Source organism: Vigna umbellata, chromosome 4, assembly GCF_029865625.1.
Source record: "Vigna umbellata cultivar VRB3 chromosome 4, Vumbellata_1.0, whole genome shotgun sequence".
NCBI lineage: Eukaryota > Viridiplantae > Streptophyta > Magnoliopsida > Fabales > Fabaceae > Vigna > Vigna umbellata.
The window spans coordinates 32,275,065-32,295,981 of NC_142168.1; the positions used below are offsets into that span (position 1 = coordinate 32,275,065).

General features: G+C 29.2%; 2 protein-coding genes across 2 annotated transcripts; both read left to right on the forward strand.

The window, feature by feature from the left end:
- The first annotated feature begins 8,999 nt into the window (after positions 1–8,999).
- Positions 9,000–10,995, forward strand: LOC124829248 (protein SPEAR3). Its single transcript, XM_047302721.2, has 5 exons — positions 9,000–9,357; positions 9,464–9,577; positions 10,243–10,310; positions 10,458–10,509; positions 10,645–10,995. Exons 1-5 carry the CDS (start codon positions 9,136–9,138, stop codon positions 10,759–10,761), a joined length of 573 nt encoding a protein of 190 aa, XP_047158677.2. The 5' UTR covers positions 9,000–9,135; the 3' UTR covers positions 10,762–10,995.
- Positions 10,996–17,799: 6,804 nt separating this feature from the next.
- LOC124829236 (aldehyde oxidase GLOX1-like) lies at positions 17,800–20,586 on the forward strand. Its single transcript, XM_047302702.2, has 3 exons — positions 17,800–18,249; positions 19,043–19,203; positions 19,370–20,586. Exons 1-3 carry the CDS (start codon positions 17,800–17,802, stop codon positions 20,547–20,549), a joined length of 1,791 nt encoding a protein of 596 aa, XP_047158658.2. The 3' UTR covers positions 20,550–20,586.
- Positions 20,587–20,917: the final 331 nt, after the last annotated feature.

Consider the following 20,917-nt stretch of genomic DNA (forward strand, 5'->3'; position numbering starts at 1 on the left):
AGTTGTGCCAAATATATTATTTTTATGGATACTGTTCATACACCCTTCTTATACTTTTATTTTATTCTCACGAAATCTTCTGCCAAACCAAAATATGGATTACATGTTACAAAAATATTTCCTAAGCATCTTAAGAAAAGATATATGCAAATAATATTTTTTCCAGGACAGAGATCAATCATACATTTTAATTATGAGATAGGACAGACACACTCTTATTTAAAATACAATGGGTCGGATCAAACACATATAATATTTATTCATTACTCAATCCAAAAAAAAATCACTTATTATTTATACGAATATCCGATTAAAAAATATTTATAGATATCTAAAACCTACTGATTCATCTATATACTCGCAAATATTTAAAAAATATACTTTTATAAATTTTTAAAATAAAACTATAAAAAAATATATAAAATGTAATATAAATTAAAATTTAATTTAATTAAATTTAACCTGATAAAATATAGATCGATTTTAATTTTAATTTTAATTAAATTAAATTTAATAAAATATAAATTAAATTTTTATTTTTATTTTTTGCGAAATAATAGATAACTGCCTGTATAAATAATATAATACCCACGCTAAATCCGTTTATAATACCAGTAATTATAATAAATATCCGATAGAACCAATTATTCATCGCGAATTTTATGTGGATATATGTGAACACAAGTTTTTTAGTCATCTACTCATACACTTAATTATATATATTTTTGAATTCTTTTATGTATTTATTAAAAAATTAAAAAAAGCAATAATTTATTGTTCTGTACTTTATATTTCACAAAACATTTTTCTCCTTGTTATTAATAGTTGCACATTAGGAGAGATCTATGATGCCCACATACAACAACACCTTGTGACAGAAAAGAAATTGTATGGTTCCGTTTATAAAATAGAGAATCGGACAATTAAAGCATACATATTTACTCATGGAAGATCTTGTGGATAATATATTCTTTCTTAAAAACAAAAATGAGAAATCTTAAAAGTTGACAGATTCCTAGTTTCTAGCTACTTTTTATGGAGAAATCATTGACTTCGTGATTAAAGCTTCTCCGTCGAAACCAAGAATGATAGTGAAATCCAATAATCACATGATTAATATAATATTGCCAATTCAGATTTCAAACAAAAATTACTTGTTTCCTCTTGTTCATTATAATATATACCATTATGTTTTCCTTAAAATTAAATATGAAATAATCACAAATATCATGTTGAGTCTTTTGAAAGAAAACTTTGAGAAAAAAATGAGATATAATTTATTCACATAAATGATTAATACTATATCTAATGTAAGGTTTTTACCAGTTAATCTTTGTAGGAAAAATATACTATAAAAATGAATTTTATATATTAAATATCTCTGGTCGATTTAGAACTACTAATAAAATTGACTTTAAATTTATTTTAACTTAACTTGTAGAATATAATTTACAATCACATAATATATTGTAAATTAATTTTATTAATAATCGATATGAGACTGATTTTAATCCATATTCTAATACTATATTAAAGAATAGATTTTATTTCTAGTACAATTTTATAAAATTCATTTATAAAATAAAATTTATATTTACTTTATATATACTATAAATTGAATTTATAACTAATCCATGCTAAACAGAAAAGAAAGAATATAAAGTAGACTATGATCAATGGCATTGCTTCTAAAAATATGACATATAATGGTAAGAGGAAAAAGGGTGTAATAGTGTGAATTGAATAGTTAAAGTGTATGTCTTGAGCATGATGAGAGGTAGGCACAAGTTCCCGTGTGTGTAATCTGGAAAAAGAAATGAGAATCTGATATAATAAGAGATTGTGGTATTGTGATATTAATACAGAGCAATTTAGAAGATGTAAGAGTTTGCATGTGCTCACAAATCTACAGTAGATACCATATATTCCCAACATCTCTTTCCACTTCATTTTGTCTTTCTTTTCCTATTTCTTACAATGCAACACATCACCACACAATCGTCCTCTTAGCCCTATTTCTAACACACACAATCAACATAATCCCATGTTTTCTTCTCCACTTTGTTCATACAATCATTATCATTCTATATTTTTCTTTTCTTTTGAAGGATTCAAAACTAAGGTAACACATAGACTCAATTAAGTATTTTCGTTAAACGATGTTAGAATTCAAACAAAATCTCACATCAGGTAAAACAAGAGATGAACATGAGTTTATATATACATAAAATATCTTCATTAATAAAAAAAACTTTTTAAAATGATATAAAAAAATAAAACATTATTTTTTAGAGTATTTTTACCAACTCAGACATGATTATATTATTTGTGTCAATCATATCACGTCATCTATAATGTTTATTTTCATCATATTTGTACATATAAACATTACGAAAGTAATACTATAAACACTATTTCATACCGTGCTCTTGATAAGGTTGAATGTGATTATCTTTCATGTAAGATATGTAGCATTCCACGAAAAAACATTTATTTCCATTATATTTCTCTGGCTTACATAATACTAAATCCACATACCATTGTATATTGATGTTGTTTTTTCAAGGTTGGGTGGAAACTTAACGAAATTAATCTCTAATCTTTCTTATCATTTCCATCATTCGAGTTTTACTTATAAAAGATACTTAGACAATTAAATTAGTTAAAATTCGAGTAAAGATTATAATAAATATTATAGTAATAGTAGTAAATATATTACCTAAAATTTTCTATTTATATTATTCATAATTAGCTTTTATCTTTTGAATGGTTTAATTACAGTTTAATCACAATCATTATTATATTCATAACTCATAAAGCAGCTTAAACAGTATAAAAAATAATAAAAATGTCACAATTTTCAATTAATATTTAAATTCTACTCAAACAAAAAGTTATTAATAGGGTTTTTTTAAGGTCTAGAGTTAGGTTTTTGTATTTTATGTTTTTGTGACATGTAAATATGTTTTTTTAAAATGGTTGAAGTACCCAAATACTTCTTTATTCATTCACCAATAAAAAATAATAAACTTTAAAGCTCCAACTCATCAAACAAAAATTATAAAATACGTTCAAGAATATGGGCAAATAAAAAAGTATATAAGCTATTGGTTTTTCCTCTCCCACGTTTTACACGTGTGATCCGACGTTACTTGTTAAAGCTAAAGCATATGTTTGTTGAAACAAATAGTAAAATTAACGAAGCATGCATTCAACATCTTGAATTAGAAGCAAGTTCCATGGATGACATTGTGGTTTACCAAAATACTATTCAACAATTAATAGGATGAATAAATGTGCAGTATTCTATGTTATTCCTTATGCCTTGTTCTTTTGAGTGGATTTCGGAGAGTGAATTTGACGGGATTTAAAGATAAACTTTTTTATCGTTTATTTGGAAATAAATTTTTTTAATTTGTCACATCAATACAATTCTATACTAATTCTCACAAATTTTATTTCCAAATTCACTCTCATTTACAACCAAATTCACTCAAATAAACGACAAAAAAATTTATCTTCAAATCTCTTCAAATTCATTCCTTCAAATTCACTCAAAAGAACATGGCCTTAAAGCTATAAATCAAAACCTTGAAACTCAGTGAAAGAAACGCAAAATTATTGCTAGAAACAAGACAATAAAAAAAAGAAAGAAAATAAATAGAAAGAAAATAAACACCACAAAACTTTAACATGATTTGACGTATAATATGTATATTTATTTACACTGTATTAAAAAGTATGTTTATTTTGATGTGTTTATAAATCTTATAAGTTGTTTATATAAACAAGATAAAGAGCTCAATCTCACACTATTAAACAATGTGAAACTAAATCAAACTACAAAAATACTAAAATTATGTTTTTATCCAACCAATTTATTAATTGAGATGAGAAAAATTAAAATAAAAAAAAAGGTATTTTTTTAGTGACACCTGAAGATGATGAGAAAGAGTGCACGTGTCATGAATGTATTAGAAGTTTGACAAATGAGATTATTTCGAAATGGGAAAAAGGATTATAAAATTGAACCAGCTGTTTCATGATTTGATTGAATACGTTTTCCGTTAATAAATAATAGCTGCGTAGACTCTGATTATCTTAATGCTTAGTATCACGCGCAATACAATAATGATCCTTGTTGAAACCATTTTTACTAGCCTCATATATTTGACTAAGTCTTTCAAGACTTGCTGTTCTTGAAAAATTAGTCATAGTTTAAAAGTTGGCTTAATATCCTATTTTGATTTCAGTTTCGTTGCAAAATGTCAAATTAGTCAATTTTTAAAAAAATGCGTCAATTACATCTTCACTTAATAAAATTTGCATGAATGAAATCGCTTCCCTTAAATCGGTACAAACGGCGTTAATTATTAAGAGAGAAAAATAATTAAGGCCGTTTGTACGGATTTAACGGAAGAGATTTCATTTATGCAAATTTTATTAAGTGAGGACGTAATTGACGCATTTTTCAAAGAATGGACTAATTTGACATTTTCGAACGAAACTAAAGACAAAATAGGGTATTAAGCCTTTAAAAGTTAGTTTAAAAAGTTAGAAATTTTTACGGTAAATTGTTAAAGAGGGGTGAAAATAAGTTCTAATACGTAAGTTTATAATAAGTTCGAATCTCTTTATAAAAAAAAGTTGGTTTTTATAGTTTAATTCAGTTTATTTCCATTCTCAAATTTGTTCAGTCATTTAAAAAAGAGAGTTCATTTTAAGTTGGAAATTTTGAATTCCTTTTTGGTTTGATATGAATATCTTAAAAATCGATTTCAGGAATCTAACATTCCGAATAATAGTTTTTCACTAAAACTCCCTATAGAAAATTCGTATGAAGAGGAATTTTTGTTAATACAATTATGTTTTTCATTCTTGAAAATATCTTCTATGTACTTAACATGTTTCTAGTTTCCGGAAAATATAATTCCCAAGAAACGTGATTTTCAAAAAGAAGAAAAAAATTAGTAGTTTAATGATTTTAATTAAGACTTGAAAAATAGGTTAAAAATAACTAAAAATGTGTTTCTTTTGATCAAAATAAATTCCTTTATTCTTGTAAATATTTATCTTTTATATATTATTATCTTACGTATAATTTTATTTTTGTAAAGAAGGATTGAAAAAAAAAGTCATTTCGTGATTTTCTCATCCAACAACAAGCACACTCAATCATTAACAAGACTATATATTATATTATTAGACTACAACAAATGGTTTTTTTTAACCATGTTTAAAAAATTATCTTTTGTCCAATTAATAGTTATAAACTGAAATATAAATGTGTCGTTCTGATATATGTTAAGAAGTGAATTTTAAGTCTAACTTAATATCAGAAAACGAATTTCTAAAATGAAGTTTTTACTTACTTATATACTTTTAACTGAATGATAAGAGATTTTCAACGATATAAAAGACGTAGAGAGATAAGAGTGCATACTTAGCCACAAAGCTACTTTGAATAAGTTTATACTGCCTTCTACTTTTAGAACACAAAAAATCCTACTCATATAACAACATTGTTGTGTTATTAATCTTCATACGAAAAACGATGTTAACCATGTTTGGTGTTTTTGGAGTTCTTTAGGAGGCCTTTTTGGACCTTTATTGGAAGGTGAGTGTCCAAGAGGTAAACGAAGCTGATAAATTTACTTTATTTTATAGTTGTATATTGAGTTGAAAATGAATGTGGTCGAAGAAGGTTGTATTATATCTTAAAATTGTCGAGTAGCCTAATTATGAGGATTTACAAACGATTATAAATGTAAAATTTTTCAAAATTTTACATTCAAAATTATAAACAAATTAAAAAGGATATAGTAGTCAAGAATGCTATATTATAGCGAGAACATGATAGTAAAAAAATATTTTTTAAAATTATAATTTTGGTTCAACTTATTATACTTATTCAAACTTAATATTTTTATTTTTGAAACGTGACAAAACATTTTATATTGGCATAATTACAGAACCTAAACTGTAGCTGATAAACTTTGACTAAAGGGAATAAGAAACTTTCGTTTGTTGACTTTGGCTGGCTTTTAAATTTTGTATTGAATGCCGAAGATCATTTTTTCTTTCCTCAAATTGTTTACGCAATTCAATACACAGTATATCCAATAGGGTTTGATCTCTGTCAATTAGTGACTTTTGTTGCCTGAACTGACATTTTTTAGCCTTCAAATTTCAATCGATTCTTCCTTTTAAATGCCAGATTAAATTATTATCAGAAAGCACTTTAAGTCACTATAATTGGATTGATACAGAAAGAAATCTGAGTAATTTTTTTTTCACTAAAGATGATGACTTCTGATATGGTTACCACTATTTAGTGAAACATATACTGTGTCATGAAAAATATTTGAAAAAATTTTAAATTGACTTTACAGATGTAACATGTTTTGGTTTATGGGGACATAGATTAAATCTTCTTTCACGAATAATTTTCAAGTTCCAAGCTTAGGTCAATGTTTCAGCTCTCCACTCTTCTTCTCTCCTTCGGTATGATTAGATATGTCAGATATTATCTGTAGAAAACACTCTAATGTCAAAATCTGTATTTGTTTGAGTACTATGATAATAAATGCTTAATAAAAAAATAATCAACTACCTCAATATTAAACCTCTGTTATAAATTTTGGAATGAATTTTTGAATAGTATCGATCTAATTACGGTGACCTGAATTACCGTTAACATGAATATTATTTTTGTTAATCTTGTTTATGGTTCGACCGTCTAGTCGATCGAATCTTCCACAATGAATCAAGGTGCGTTGACCACTCAGTCCATAACTGACCGGGGACAGATACTACATAACATATTAAGTAATAAGATTTGTTAATATAAAAAAGAGTAAAATATGTTTGATGATAATTGTAAAGAGAAAACTGAATATTGAAATGAGTAGAGGTCCCAGATAGGTATATAGTTCAATCTGATTGTCAACATTTCTGAAGTTGCAACCAATTAGTTCTAAGTGGATGCAGCAAATGGAGGATAAAAAACAAAGTAAAAAAAGAATGAGTGGCTTTTAGGTCAGCAATTCCATCAGCCCCCAAGAAGATTAGAAGATTAGAAGAAGATGAAGAACGAAAAGGTAAAGAAAGTAAAGAGAAAAAGAAAGGGAAGGAAGCAGATCCCCAAATAACGTAAAGCAACAAAATCATATTTCTCTCTTTAACCATAACACTTTGTAAATGTTTATAAATCTGTCATCTGCTTAAGCAACAAATAACATACTTTTGGTGGGGTTAGTGGGGTTTCTTGTAATTTGTATGGGTTCACATGTCTGGCTAACAAATTGAAGGATATTCTAACTTTCCACCACACAAACAACTCATAAAATATGACCCACAAACCATGCGTGAAACAGTTCAGTTAGATCATTTGGTATCATCTCTAAACAATTAATAATAACCCCATTATTATTATAATCATATATATTTCGTATCTCATCAAGTTCTGCATTGTTTGATTCAGCTATATATATCTCAATCTTTATGTCTCCCTTCATTAATTAACCAATATGTTATTACTTTTATTAGATTTAGATCAAGATAACATAATTAACTTTCTGGATTCTGGTTATTCACTGTATCAGAAGTTAACTTAACTGTTGTAATAAAGGTGCAGAAATTCATTACTGATATATATCAGAACTGTTTTCAATGTTCTAAAATATTCATTACTGATATGATTTATTAATTACTTTCCCTTCTCAATAAGTTACTAATTATATGGAATTTTACAGCTGGTGCTTTTCAGGTAAGGCCCTTTAGGGTACTATCAGCTGAGACAAATTGACCGAGAACTAGGAAACCACATGCAGAGTGGAACCTACTTAAGGCTTTGTTATCTTTTTATATATTTTTTTGCTGGTGCACAGAGCTTTGTAATCTACTTTGATCAGTGTAATCAAAATATAAAAGGCCTCTAAAAATACCCATCAAGTAGAGAAGAATCAAAGACAATAATTTAATCACCTACATGCCACTTTAGAAGGAGGCTATATATGCTGATTGCTGAGAGTCTCAGAAGTGCCAACCTCATCATCATCCTCGGCATATATAGCGTAGCACACACTAATCAATATTTTAATAGAAAGAAAGTTTCATCAAACACATACAAAAACTTTTAACGGGACACGAAGGAAGTTTACGAGGAGACCCGATATCAATGAAATCTGTGTCTAACTACATAAGAAATTGACATCACTCTCTACCAAAAACATTTAGACAATGAATTAATGAGTCTTTCACCTTTATATAGTGTCCTATTTTCTCATTTCTATCTAAACCACATACAAAAGCTCTTGTCATCTTAACGTGACACGAAGTAAGTTTACGGAGAGACCCAATACCAATAAGATCTGTGTCCAACCACATAAAGGATTGACACTACTCTCTACCAAAAACCTTAAGACAATGAGTGAACTAGTCTTTCACCTTTATATAATGTCCTATTTTTTTATTTTTATCTAATGTGAAACTTTTACTTGTACTTGCATTCCCAAGAACAATTATTTGATAGAATTGTAGTCCATACTTGATTATAGGTTACCATTTTCAACTTTAGTTCTTTTTTACTATGCTTGAATTTTATAAAACATAGTGTAACGTTGAAAAGAATCGTAGCGTTGCACTAGTGAGAAAAAAAAAATGTATTCGAATATTCAATGAGAGGTGTATTATTTTATGGAGAATATTAAAGAAAGATGTGAATAGAAAATGTGCATACATAATTTGCAACCAACCTTGTGGCGCGTGGCTACGTAGAGTCTTCCAATACAGCTTATTTAAGATTTTTAATGGGAGACAATCGCTTTCAGAGATAGTCTCCAAAGTCCGTATAACAAATGGGGCAGAAAACTAATAAAAAATGTAATCATTATTGAGTTAAAAAAATGAAGTTGAAGGGTAGAGAAAGGAGAGATAAGGAGCATAGAATCTAGGCGTATATATATAACTTAACATTGAAATCTATACACAATCTGATCCAGCGATGCAATTATTCCTGAGTTTTGGTAGAAGCTTAAAAGAGACCACACGAGATCTCTGATTTCCCAGCCAGAAAATTAAGTGGAAGCTGTTCTTGAGGGATTTGCCAACACAGAAAAAGAGAAGAGAAGAAGCATGGATGGCAGTTTTTTTGGAGAGGCAAACATGGGAAATGAAAGAGTAAGTGGTTCTTCTTCTTCTTCTTCTTCAAGGAAAGGGAAGAAGAACAATCAAGAGAAGCCAAAGCAACCACAGAGAGGATTAGGAGTTGCTCAATTGGAGAAAATCAGATTACATATGGGTTGTGGTGCCTATCATCCTCCTCTGCACGCTTCTTACCCATCTAACTTCAACAATGTAAGACCCTTTTTCTTCTCTCTCAAAAACTGCCACTGTTTTTGGCTTGGATCTTCGGAATTCCAATATTGGGGGGTTTTGTTCATTGATCCTGGTCAACATGCAGGAAGATCCAAGGGTGCAAACACCCTATTCATCAGTACCATCTTCATCATCTTTTTCTTACTCCTCCTCATCTACTTCATACTCAGCTTCATATGGCTTCCAACCCAACATTGTGGTATGTGTAGTTTTTGCCTTTTTCTTCAACCGATCCCAATTGATTTTACACTTCTACAGACACACTATAGCTTTGTTTGTACACATATGTTTAACTTATTCGTTTTCGATTTTCTTTCTATGAGTAAACATCTTTCACACATATTTTCATAATAATTGTCAGTAACTACAACTGAAAGCAAATATATATATGCAAGTAGACTCAAGTTATCCCCAAAGCAATTTGATTAACCATTGTTTTATTTTCCTGGAAATGGTTGGCATGATACTTATCTTCTTATTATATATTGGAAACTATATATATAGATAGATAGCATATATATAACCCTAGAATCTGAATTCATTTTCTCCTGTATATATGTTTGGTTGAATGTGAAAGTGCAAGGTTAGTGCTAATTAGGGTTGTGTGTGGGGTGTTCTGCTAATTGAAAAGCATCTGGGCTACAAAAAGTTATCAAAAGAACCAAAAAAATGTCATTCAAATCATCTCTGTCGTTACAGTTTTGCTGATTACTTTCACATCTAATGTTGCAAAAACGTACAAGTAATAATTCTTCTACTTCCAACATGTCCATGTGAGTGTAGTAACACACACACATATATATATTGAAAGAGTGAGTTTGGATCGTGGATCTTGAAATTGGACAACACTGTTTGCCTGTGCAGATGTCCCTACCCGAGTATGAAAGAACAAGCATTAGATATGGAGATTCTCAGCCAACTAATACTGCAAGGTACTTCAACCTTTCAGCCCTATTAGACCCTTTTGGTTGATATGACTAAACTGCAAAATGTGTTTATACTTGTTGGATTTTTGTTCTTTATCTTGAAGAATTTCTAGACTGATATATATATATGTTAAATTCTTTGTTGAAAACCAGATGGGAGCATGCCAATTCCACTGCTCAAACAAGACCTTTACTTAACCTATATGTAAGCAACCTTTTCAAATTGTATATCTCATTTGATATTCTGATCATAGAACATATATTTGGCTTGGCACCCAATAGAGAATCCATCATTAAATTCACAATGACCTTGATTATGGTGGTTTCTATAATCATATAGGACTCACAACACATAGATACCAAGAAGCATAGAAGTGGTTCAGTGGGCGCAAGCAGTCAGAACTCTGAATCAAGTGACACTCAAGAACCAGATTTGGAGCTAAGACTATCTCTTTGATCTGCTGCCACTGAGTGGCAAATTCTAGTAATTGTAATGCTTTTGTTTACAATTATGAATTGAAAAAGCACATGAACAAGCCAATGTGTTTGTTTTAAAGTTTCATTGGGATCATACTCTTGTGTCATGGAAGATATAGATATTGACTACTCTTTGCATAAAAGCAATGCAAACTTCTCTTTTAACGTAAATCATCAAAGAAACTCAAGAGAAGTTATTTTTATTATAGCTAGCTCTAATTTTATTTGGTTTATTTCTCTTAGTTTGGAATCTTTCATGCATTCAAGGCTCCATATGTGACAAATGGTACTGAAATGATCATGAAAAGATCATACAGAACTGAATATCTTCTTCATTTTATTTTCTTCAAATTTGGATGCATGCTGTAGAAGGTCATCCAAAATTACTTTTGTTTCAATTTTATGTTTAAGAACATTATACTGTAGCAATTAATAAATCAAAACCACTTAAATTCTTTTACAAATATCTTAACAAACATTTAAAAACGTGAGTAATGAACATAAATTAAACCTTTACCAAGATTAAAATATTAGCAAATTACTGTGCAAAAAGTGGATTTCGTGAGAACTTTATCAAAGTACAGCTGAGCTATGGATTTTTGGAAGTCATACTCATTAAGAAGCTTATGCAAGAGCAACATGAAAATGGATATATAGAAATTTAATCCAATCAAAATATTTTCGGTTAAACTCAAGAGAGACAAAATCTAAACTAAATACAAAGAAGATTTTTCTTCTTGGTCTTATAATTTATGAGTAGTGGTGGAGTTTCATTGGGACATGTGGTCTTGGCCCCTTTGTCTCTACTTCATCACCACATTTGTCGTTTTTTTAGAGAATAAAATCAAAATTAATGTTGTTGCTGACTAAGAAAAGTGTATTTGTTTCATATATTAATTTACTTATAAGATAAAAATTATATATTACATGTTTAAGAGAAAGAAAAACTCTCATATTTGTAATATTATGTGTTTGTGAAAGTGTATGTCAACTTGTTGAATAATGAACTTCTTCTTTCATTAACTGATGATGATGAATAATGATATTTTTCACGAAAAATCAAGTGCAGATAATACCAATAATTCTTTGCCAATAAATTTCTGCAAAGATCCTCAAATTTCTCACATCACAAAAGTCTGCTTCATGAGCAGCCAGTGAGAAATTCGTTTCTCACGTCTGAAAATGACAAAGATTAGGCAATGAAAATAGAAAACACATCTCAAGCAAGAAAAGTCTTTGCAGATGACACGTGCAGACTGGAAGTTAATCAAGTTTAAGATTTTTGACAAATAGGGAAGTTTTGGTACATATGAACAGATCAAAAGTTTCTTAATTTGGTTACTTTCTTGATATGCTAGTTTTTTTACTTTAATTATAAGTAGCTTTAAGTGTCTCTTAGGTGACTTTTTTTTTTATACAATGACTAACATACATAATGATGACATCTAATATAACAATATGTCCAATCAACAATAAATATTATTTAAATAAATTTTAATATAATTCTGATATTATAAGAAGTGTACTTTAAATCAAATTTAATCTCATAAAATTAGTTTATAAAATAAAATTTAGATCTACTTATATATTATAAATTGATTTTATCTATCGTAAATAGAACCATGGTGATAACGAAGCTGGATTCTGCGTAGAAAAGTTTGAACACAGTGTTTCTTTCTTTTATCAGAAAAAAACAGTTTGAAGACTGTGGATGTTGTTTATAGGTTGAGATAAACATGTGTGAATGGATCTTAAAGAAAGCTACTTTTACAATATTTCCGTAGCGAGGTAACATATGTCCAGAGTGTTAAAGCTATGAATGAATCAATTTGTAGAGGGAAATGATGGAAAACCAGCTGTATTAATGTCAATCAGTGAAAAGAGTAATGCAGACAAAATAGTTAATAGAGATCACTGCAAGTGGATCCTATTAGATCAAACATGAATGATCATAAAGGCTATATCTTCCAATTGATTATTAGTGCTAACTCCATTTTGATTCTGTGCATATCTTGCACATAATTCTCAAAGAATCTCAAGATCAATTTTGCTTTCACATCAAATATATACTTTTCAAAAGATATATAAATAAAAAATGTGTACACCAGTTTCAATGAGAGTGCATTGCATATCATAATTCAAGGTTAAAAATCAGCATTTTAAACACACAAGACCCAAAAAAAATATCTATTTAGGATAGATTATGCCTACTGAATAATAAAAAGAAAAGGAGTCTAAGAAATACATTAACAATAATGACTTATGAAATTTTAAATTTTGTTTACATTATATAACTTAAGGAGAGATATTTTAAGAGAGATTTTGAAGAATGTGTTATATATATATATATATATATATATATCACGTAAGTAATTTTGGAATGTATTTTAATATTTTACTTCCTTTTATTCAATAGAGCAGATAAACTATGGTTATAGGGAAATGTAGCCTATGTTAACGAGATGACATTTTTTAAAATATTGTCAAAGTGTACACTATTTTTCAAATAAATTTGTAGCATATATTGGTATAGGTTATAGTTCCCTAAAAAATGTAGCTTAATGAGGGAATCATAGGTTAAAATAAAGTGTAAACATGATATTATCTCGGTTATTTTATTAATCGAGACAATAAAGACTCTATGGCCTCGGTTTTGTTAAGAACCGCTGCCTAAAGCTTCTCAAAAAAATAATTAAAAAATATTTTCAATTATTTTATATTTCGGTTTGTGGCATCACCGAAACATAAGCACTCTATGACCTTGGTTCTTTAAACAACCAAGGTCATAGATCCTGTAGGCTTTGGTTCTTTGTGAACTAAGACATATATATTTGCAATAATTGTAAATTTGTAGCGCAATTTTATGTTTTGGTTGCAAACCGATATTATATGCGCGAGTTAAAATCCATATTTTTTTACTAATATTATGAGTATGGATCTTACAATAATTCCTTCATAGTGAATTTATAACTTGTTATTCATGTTCTCATGTTTGTAATCGTTGCATTTGAACATCATATTTGACATGTATTTCGTTATCATTTATTTAATTTTGTGGATGTATGGTTTTTCTTCTTTATAAATTACAATTCATTTTTAATTTCTATCTCTATCTCTCTATTTGAGTATTCTTCTCATTTCTTCGAGGTAAGTGAACAATATATAGTAAAGAATAAAATTTAATAAAATAAATAAAAAATAAAAAATATTAAAAATAACCAATATAATGGAAATATTAAAGAGTACATAGGATAAAAACCAAAAAATAAAATGAAGAAATAAAAATCAATTGAATAAATGGATAAAATATAATAAATAATTCAATTTTATATAATTGCTCTTGTTAATATTAAGAATTATATTATTAGAAGTAAAATAATAAATAAATAAAAGTGTACACCAAGTGTATCATCGTTATATATATATATATATATATATATATATATATATATATATATATATATATATATATATATATATATATATATATATGATTATATTTTACAAAATAATCTTCAAAACATAATTATATATATTATAAAATAACCTTCAACTATAAATCTTTTATTCAATTTTTTTCCTTTAAGTTTCAGGTAATTTTATTTCAAAAAAATATTTCAATCAAATGTAAATCTCGTCTTTTAATGATTGAACATTATTAAATACAATTCAAGTTCAAAACTACGAGATATTAATTGAAACATTTGTTGATAACATAAAACAATTGGATATGCAATGAAAAATAAAAGGATACAATTTCACAAAAATATCGACGGAAATAATAATTAATGTCCGAGTGAATTTATGAACTGAACACTGTTTCCAAAGATAAGAAGGGGATTGTGCATCATCATCCTCTCGTTTCTTCTTTTATGTTTTTACCGAAGGTTGGGAATAATCTTAATTAAAGCTACACTTTCACATAATCACTTTCTACCTTCGTCTTTTCCCTTTTATTTCTATTTTTTATATCATGTCTCCGTCTTGAAAAGAAGAGAATCCATTCTTTGTCATATAATATTATAAATATGGAAGCTAAATATTTAATCTCACTCTATTAAAAAAAAACTAATTGTATACTCCATCTTTAAATTACTATATTTTATGAATTTTATTACTTAGATTGCTCTTATATTTATATATTTTAATTTTTTATATGTATTCTGTCGATCTAATAATAAATATGTATAACGAAACTAAAAAATAATATTATATTTTCATCCATTTGTACAAAAAAAAATGTATTTTTTAAATATGAGGAAAATGAAAAAATGTAGTAAATTGCATGAAATTAAAATTTTGATGGAAAATTTTGTGATATATTATATTATTATTAAAAATAGTTATATTTTAAATTTAAAATATAATTGAAGTTTTTAATTCTTCAGAAAAAATTCTATGGATAAATTAAATTGATTGCTTCTAACATCTCAATTTAATAGAATTCATCTTACTAATTTAAAATATGATATAATTAATAAAAAGTATCCACCAATATAAAGTACATAAAATATATTTAGAGATCCTTAATGAAAAAATAAAACAAACTTGAAAGATAACTAATAATTCATTAATCAGAAAATCTATACAATACAAAATTATATACCTAAATATCCCAATTGTACTATCTTATACTTATGTATAATATACTATCATTATAGGTGGACAAACCACGGTACAACAGACAACATGATAAGTTAGTGTAGTTTAAAAACTTAGCTTATATAAAAATAATAATAAAATCACTAGATAACTTTACATCAATTTATACAATACATCTAAACTTAAAGATTCTCATAGCTCATTCATATATACCAAGAACCATAATCACAACCTCTAGAGGACTAATATATTAAACAACATCTTAAGACCCTATACTTGTTATTGTTCAATTACTCATGTCTTCAAGAGTTATAACTATAACATGTACGAAGTGTTCCCCAATCCATAAAGCATAAAGTAGGGTAAATTCTACATCTCACGAGTTCGTCGACACTCTAGACATGAACTTCTTTAGATTCTCACAACTAGTTATTTTCATCTATATGAATTCAGTTACTGGTAGCGTCAAGATTATCTCATTTTAGTTCTTATCGTCAATACATCTCACACAAAATCAACTCATTATAGTATTCCCACCTTAAGAATAACTACTTCATCATTCCATTCATAATAATCTTAATTCAGAGTAAACAAAAATAAATAAATCACATTCTCATATAATATTAAATCATCACACCATGTTTACATATGTATTTTATCGCAATCCAAACTCATCTCATAGCGTCAATCACCTATTACTTATTTCAATTTACATGTTAATAATTCCTCATTATTTTCTATTGCATTAGAACAATATTCAATTACAATATTTCCATTAAGTATATCTAAATGGTAAAAATCATTTCTTCAACAACAAACCTCTAATTGACAATCCGAGCCATCAAAGCGAAGAACTATTTTCAAGTACCATTTATCAAAATTTAAGCCAAATCCAATGGCTAACAAATCAGAAATCAAAATTTCACTGATACAACACATAACCTAAAACAAGGTGGCGTCTAACGCCTTACACTTGGTGCCTAACACCAAATTCCCTGGTGCTCACTATCAAGTGAGTGCCTAACACGACCAACGAACCATCCAATACCCTGAAGTTCATTGTCGAGTGTTCAACGATCCTAAAGTTGCACCCAATTTTGTGGACCACCAGAGTTCACTAACTTAAATCCTACAAGTGGCACTCAATGATTTTGTGGTATCGATGTTGTATCAGAGTTTTAACTCTCAAATTGACTTAAATAAACTATCCAACTTGATTATATCTATGCAACTTTAGTTCCTTCTTAGCTTAAAATACCTTATTTTAGTTCAAAATAACCATCAAATAGATCATATTGGATAATCCTAGCCAAATCAAAGCTCCACGAACAACAATACTAAAACAACCTAAAAACAACATTTCAATCAATAAAATCACAATTCATAGTTCACACATCAACATGATTAAACAAAACAAAACTCAAGCAGATTAATTTTACTATACAAATGACAATTACATAATCAGTTCATCATATCAAGTTAATAGAACTATTTAAATGTAATAACTAGCTTCCTTTACCTCGATAAACGCTCTTATAAGACTCCCAAAAGGTAGTTTACACATGTTCAACTCTCACAAACTCTATAGACTATACTTCACACAAGTTACTCTACCAACATATAGTGAATTTTGATCATTGATAGAACACACTCTAACAATCTTAACTGAATAGAGATTCATTTTCTGCCTTTGAACATTACATGCAATTAAATTTTTTAAAAGATAAAATAGAAGGACAAAAGATTAACCTACTCATGATAATGATCAAGTAGGATCGTAAGTCTAGATGTGAGGAGTCTTGTCCTTTTTACATATTTGCTTTTTTATACAAATGGGACATTCTAAATACTCCATTCTTTTATTTATATATTAGTTGTTGCTAATAAAAAAAGAATTTATTATTTTTAATTATTATTATCATTATATATAAGTATATAATCTAAAATTAAAATATGGTGATAGAAATTTATTTGTAAATAACTTAAAAAAAATTAGTTGGCTTCCTCTGCTGGGCTGATTTATGAATCCATTCCTACTTGATAGTATTATTTTCCTAAAGGCCTTGATGTGAGATATTTAACACAATTATCTAAAAGTGGATGTTTTGTTAGGAAGAAAACGAGTGTTCTACCTCGTGTGTTATATTCCAATGCTAGAAGAGAAAAATGCTAATTACCATATATTATAATGCTATCTCCAATGGCTAACATTGATGTACTACTTTTGGCAAATGCTTGAACAACCAATGATCATCGGAAAACCCATATGCAAGAAGGCTTATTAGATAGAAACATAGACCATAGAACGGAACTTAGGCACACCCAAGTTCTCTCAACAAAGAACATGTCGAGCTAGTCCATCATTCCTAGATCTTCGAGGTTTCTCATGAAATCAAACAAACACACTGATCCAACAATGACACGTTTATACATAGTTCTTTTGTTTCTCACTGTCTTGTTCCTTGTGGTGGATGCGAAGAAACATAAAGGTAAAGATAAATTGAAGAATATTTTCCATAAGATTGCTGCACATCCAAAGCATACGAAGCCTTTCCCTCTGTCAGCCATTGAAGATTCTGGTGTTGCGGATGGTGGTGGTGACAGACCTGATTATGAAACAAATTTCTTAGGGAGCTGGGAATTAATTTCAAAAGACTCGGGTGTTTCTGCCATGCAGGTTCAATTGATGCCTGATAACACCGTTAATGTCTATGATGCCACTATTTATCGTCTCTCTAGACTCCGTTATCCACCAGAAATGCCATGTGTTCAATTCTATGATGAAAACCTTAAACAAAACAAAGAAGATTGTTATGCTCATGCAATGGAATACGATATTCAGACAAATCAAGTTAGAGCACTCACGGTTGGTACCATCCATACTTCTTTTCTGTCGTTATTAATGATCATTAGAAAAGTTTACCTACATAGGTTGTTTAACTAAAATATAATTCATAACATCAAAATGTACCATATTATATATGCAAAAAAACTATTATTTGAAGGGTTAAATTTAAATTTAGATATGAAATTATGTCAATTTCAAACCTCCATAGATATCGACTTTTAAGGGAAATGAGAACATTAAAAGATTGATATAAGGGTGTGGTCAATGTTTCGATCTCAAGTCCACTGATATCGTTAAGATGAATCATCATGCATATGATATATTATTCGCTTTTAAACCTATATTGTTTTTAAAAGATATCTTGAAACATTGAAGGAGAAAAAAAATTTAAAGTTCCTAAAAGCAAGCTATGTAAAACTGCTTGAGTGTGGTAAAAAGAAAGTAATAGTTTAGAGATCGAAAACAATCCTTATTTTTTATACTATATTCTTATACATTTTTTCTTATGTCTTCCTTTGTTATTTATCATTTTTTCTTATACTAAAACATGCGTGTATTTTTTCTTAAAGTAACACTATACCTTTTGTACATTATACTGACAAATAAACTATCTTTAAAGAATGAAAACATGCAAGTAAAGAAACTTGTATGATCTCACAAAATCCCAGGCTGGTTTAATGTTTTTCATGTGTCAAGCTGATACTTTTATCACATAAAATTAATAGGAGTGATAGGTAATGTAATGTTTACCATGAATCCTTTTTTTCCTTGTTTTGACACTTCCAAATGTGAAGAGTTTACCATGGTGCAGGTGAAGACAGATCCGTGGTGTTCATGTGGTGGGCTTGCGCCTGATGGTAGCCTACTGGTTGCTGGTGGTTTCGGTGACGGAGGAAAAACTTCTAGATACTACTATGGTTGCAAAACTTGTGACTGGAGGGAATATCCTCTGAAATTTAAAGAAGACAGATGGTATATATATATATATATGTACTTCTATAAATATAAATATATAATAATGCTCAATTTCCAAACTCAGTTAAGAAGATGTCAGTGTAAAACTAAACCAGGTTTGATCTTTTACCTTTTTCTGCATAAACCAGTATTATTGACATGTTTTTGAACTTTTGCATGTTAGGTATGCAACTCAAGTTATTCTTCCCAATGGAGAGTTCATAGTGATAGGAGGTCGTAGATCTTTTAGCTATGAGTTCTTTCCAAAGGAGGGGCAAGAAACTGAAAAATCAATCTTTTTTCCATTCCTCTATGAGACCTCAGACATTGATGAGAACAACCTTTACCCTTTTGTCCATCTCTCTAGTGATGGCAATCTCTTTGTCTTCGCCAATAACCGTTCCGTCCTCCTCAACCCTAACACTAACAAAGTGGTTCGCATCTTTCCAGTGCTCCCCGGAGGTTCTCGAAACTACCCTGCTTCAGGCGTGTCTGCTATGCTCCCCATAAATCTTGACCCTACTGAAATTGATAGTTCCAAAATCAAGATTGAGGTCATGGTATGTGGTGGCAACACTTATGATAGTTTCCACTTGGCTGAAACAGTAAAACAATTCCTTCCAGCTCTCAGAGACTGCAATAGAATGGTGATCACAGAGAAGCACCCTAAGTGGGACCGTGAAGACATGCCTTCGGCAAGAACCTTGGGGGATCTTCTTGTTCTACCTAACGGACAACTCTTGTTCATCAATGGTGCACAGAAAGGAACAGCTGCATGGTGGGATGCTGATGATCCTAATTTCACACCAGTTTTGTATAAGCCAGAGAAGCCTAAGGGTCAAAGGTTTCAGACATTGAATCCAACCACGATAGCCAGAATGTATCACTCAACCTCAGCAGTGCTTCCCAGTGGCAAAATCTGGGTTGGTGGTAGCAATACTCATAATACTTACAAGGATGTTGATAAGTTCCCAACTGAGACTAGGGTCGAGGCATTCTCTCCTCCTTACTTGGACCCAAACCTAGATGCAAATAGACCCACAATTATTGAGGATTCTTCTGTGAAGTGGTTGAGACATGGAAACAACTTTGAGACACAGTTCAGGATGAAATATATGAATCAGAAGTTGGGCATGCACGACATTAAGATCACCCTGTATTTTCCTCCTTTTACCACTCATGGCTACTCCATGAGTCAGAGGTTATTGGTTCTTGAAACTCTCATCATTCCAAGCTCCGAAGGGATTTACAGGGCTTTGGCAAAGGCACCGTCGTTCCCTCAGGTGGCTCCTCCAGGATATTACTTGTTGTCCGTTGTCAACCGTGGGGTTCCTAGCGAGGCAATGTGGGTGCATCTTCAGTAGGGCAAACATGGAGTTTTTTTTTTTTTTTTTCTTTGTAGTTTCTCATATCTAGAGAATCATGTTATTTTGAAGAACAAAAATGGTGTTGTTGTCGCACCCTTTGTTAGTCTTTGTAAAAGTTTAAGTATTTTAGTTCAAGCTTAATGATTAGTTTTTCAACTTCTTCACCACAACTATTATAAGCACGTGTTGAAGTTGGTGAATAATAGAGTTTGTAAGATTTTCACTTAAATTATTAATACTGATTATGACTGTAATAATACGATAATGTCATTTTTACTTTTGTAATTCTTCTTGAAAACACATATAATAAGTCTAACATTTTCTTATAATTTATTGTGATATATAAATTATGTTTATTTTCTTAG

What these genes read in the sequence shown, in the direction of transcription:
- LOC124829248 (XM_047302721.2), top strand. Translation starts at nt 9,136, where the DNA reads ATGGATGGCAGTTTTTTTGGAGAGGCAAACATGGGAAATGAAAGAGTA. An exon ending in ACCCATCTAACTTCAACAAT is followed by an intron (nt 9,358 to 9,463) that starts GTAAGACCCTTT and finishes GTCAACATGCAG; the next exon opens with GAAGATCCAAGGGTGCAAAC. An exon ending in CAGCCAACTAATACTGCAAG is followed by an intron (nt 10,311 to 10,457) that starts GTACTTCAACCT and finishes GTTGAAAACCAG; the next exon opens with ATGGGAGCATGCCAATTCCA.
- LOC124829236 (XM_047302702.2), top strand. Translation starts at nt 17,800, where the DNA reads ATGACACGTTTATACATAGTTCTTTTGTTTCTCACTGTCTTGTTCCTT. An exon ending in ATCAAGTTAGAGCACTCACG is followed by an intron (nt 18,250 to 19,042) that starts GTTGGTACCATC and finishes ACCATGGTGCAG; the next exon opens with GTGAAGACAGATCCGTGGTG. An exon ending in AAATTTAAAGAAGACAGATG is followed by an intron (nt 19,204 to 19,369) that starts GTATATATATAT and finishes TTTGCATGTTAG; the next exon opens with GTATGCAACTCAAGTTATTC.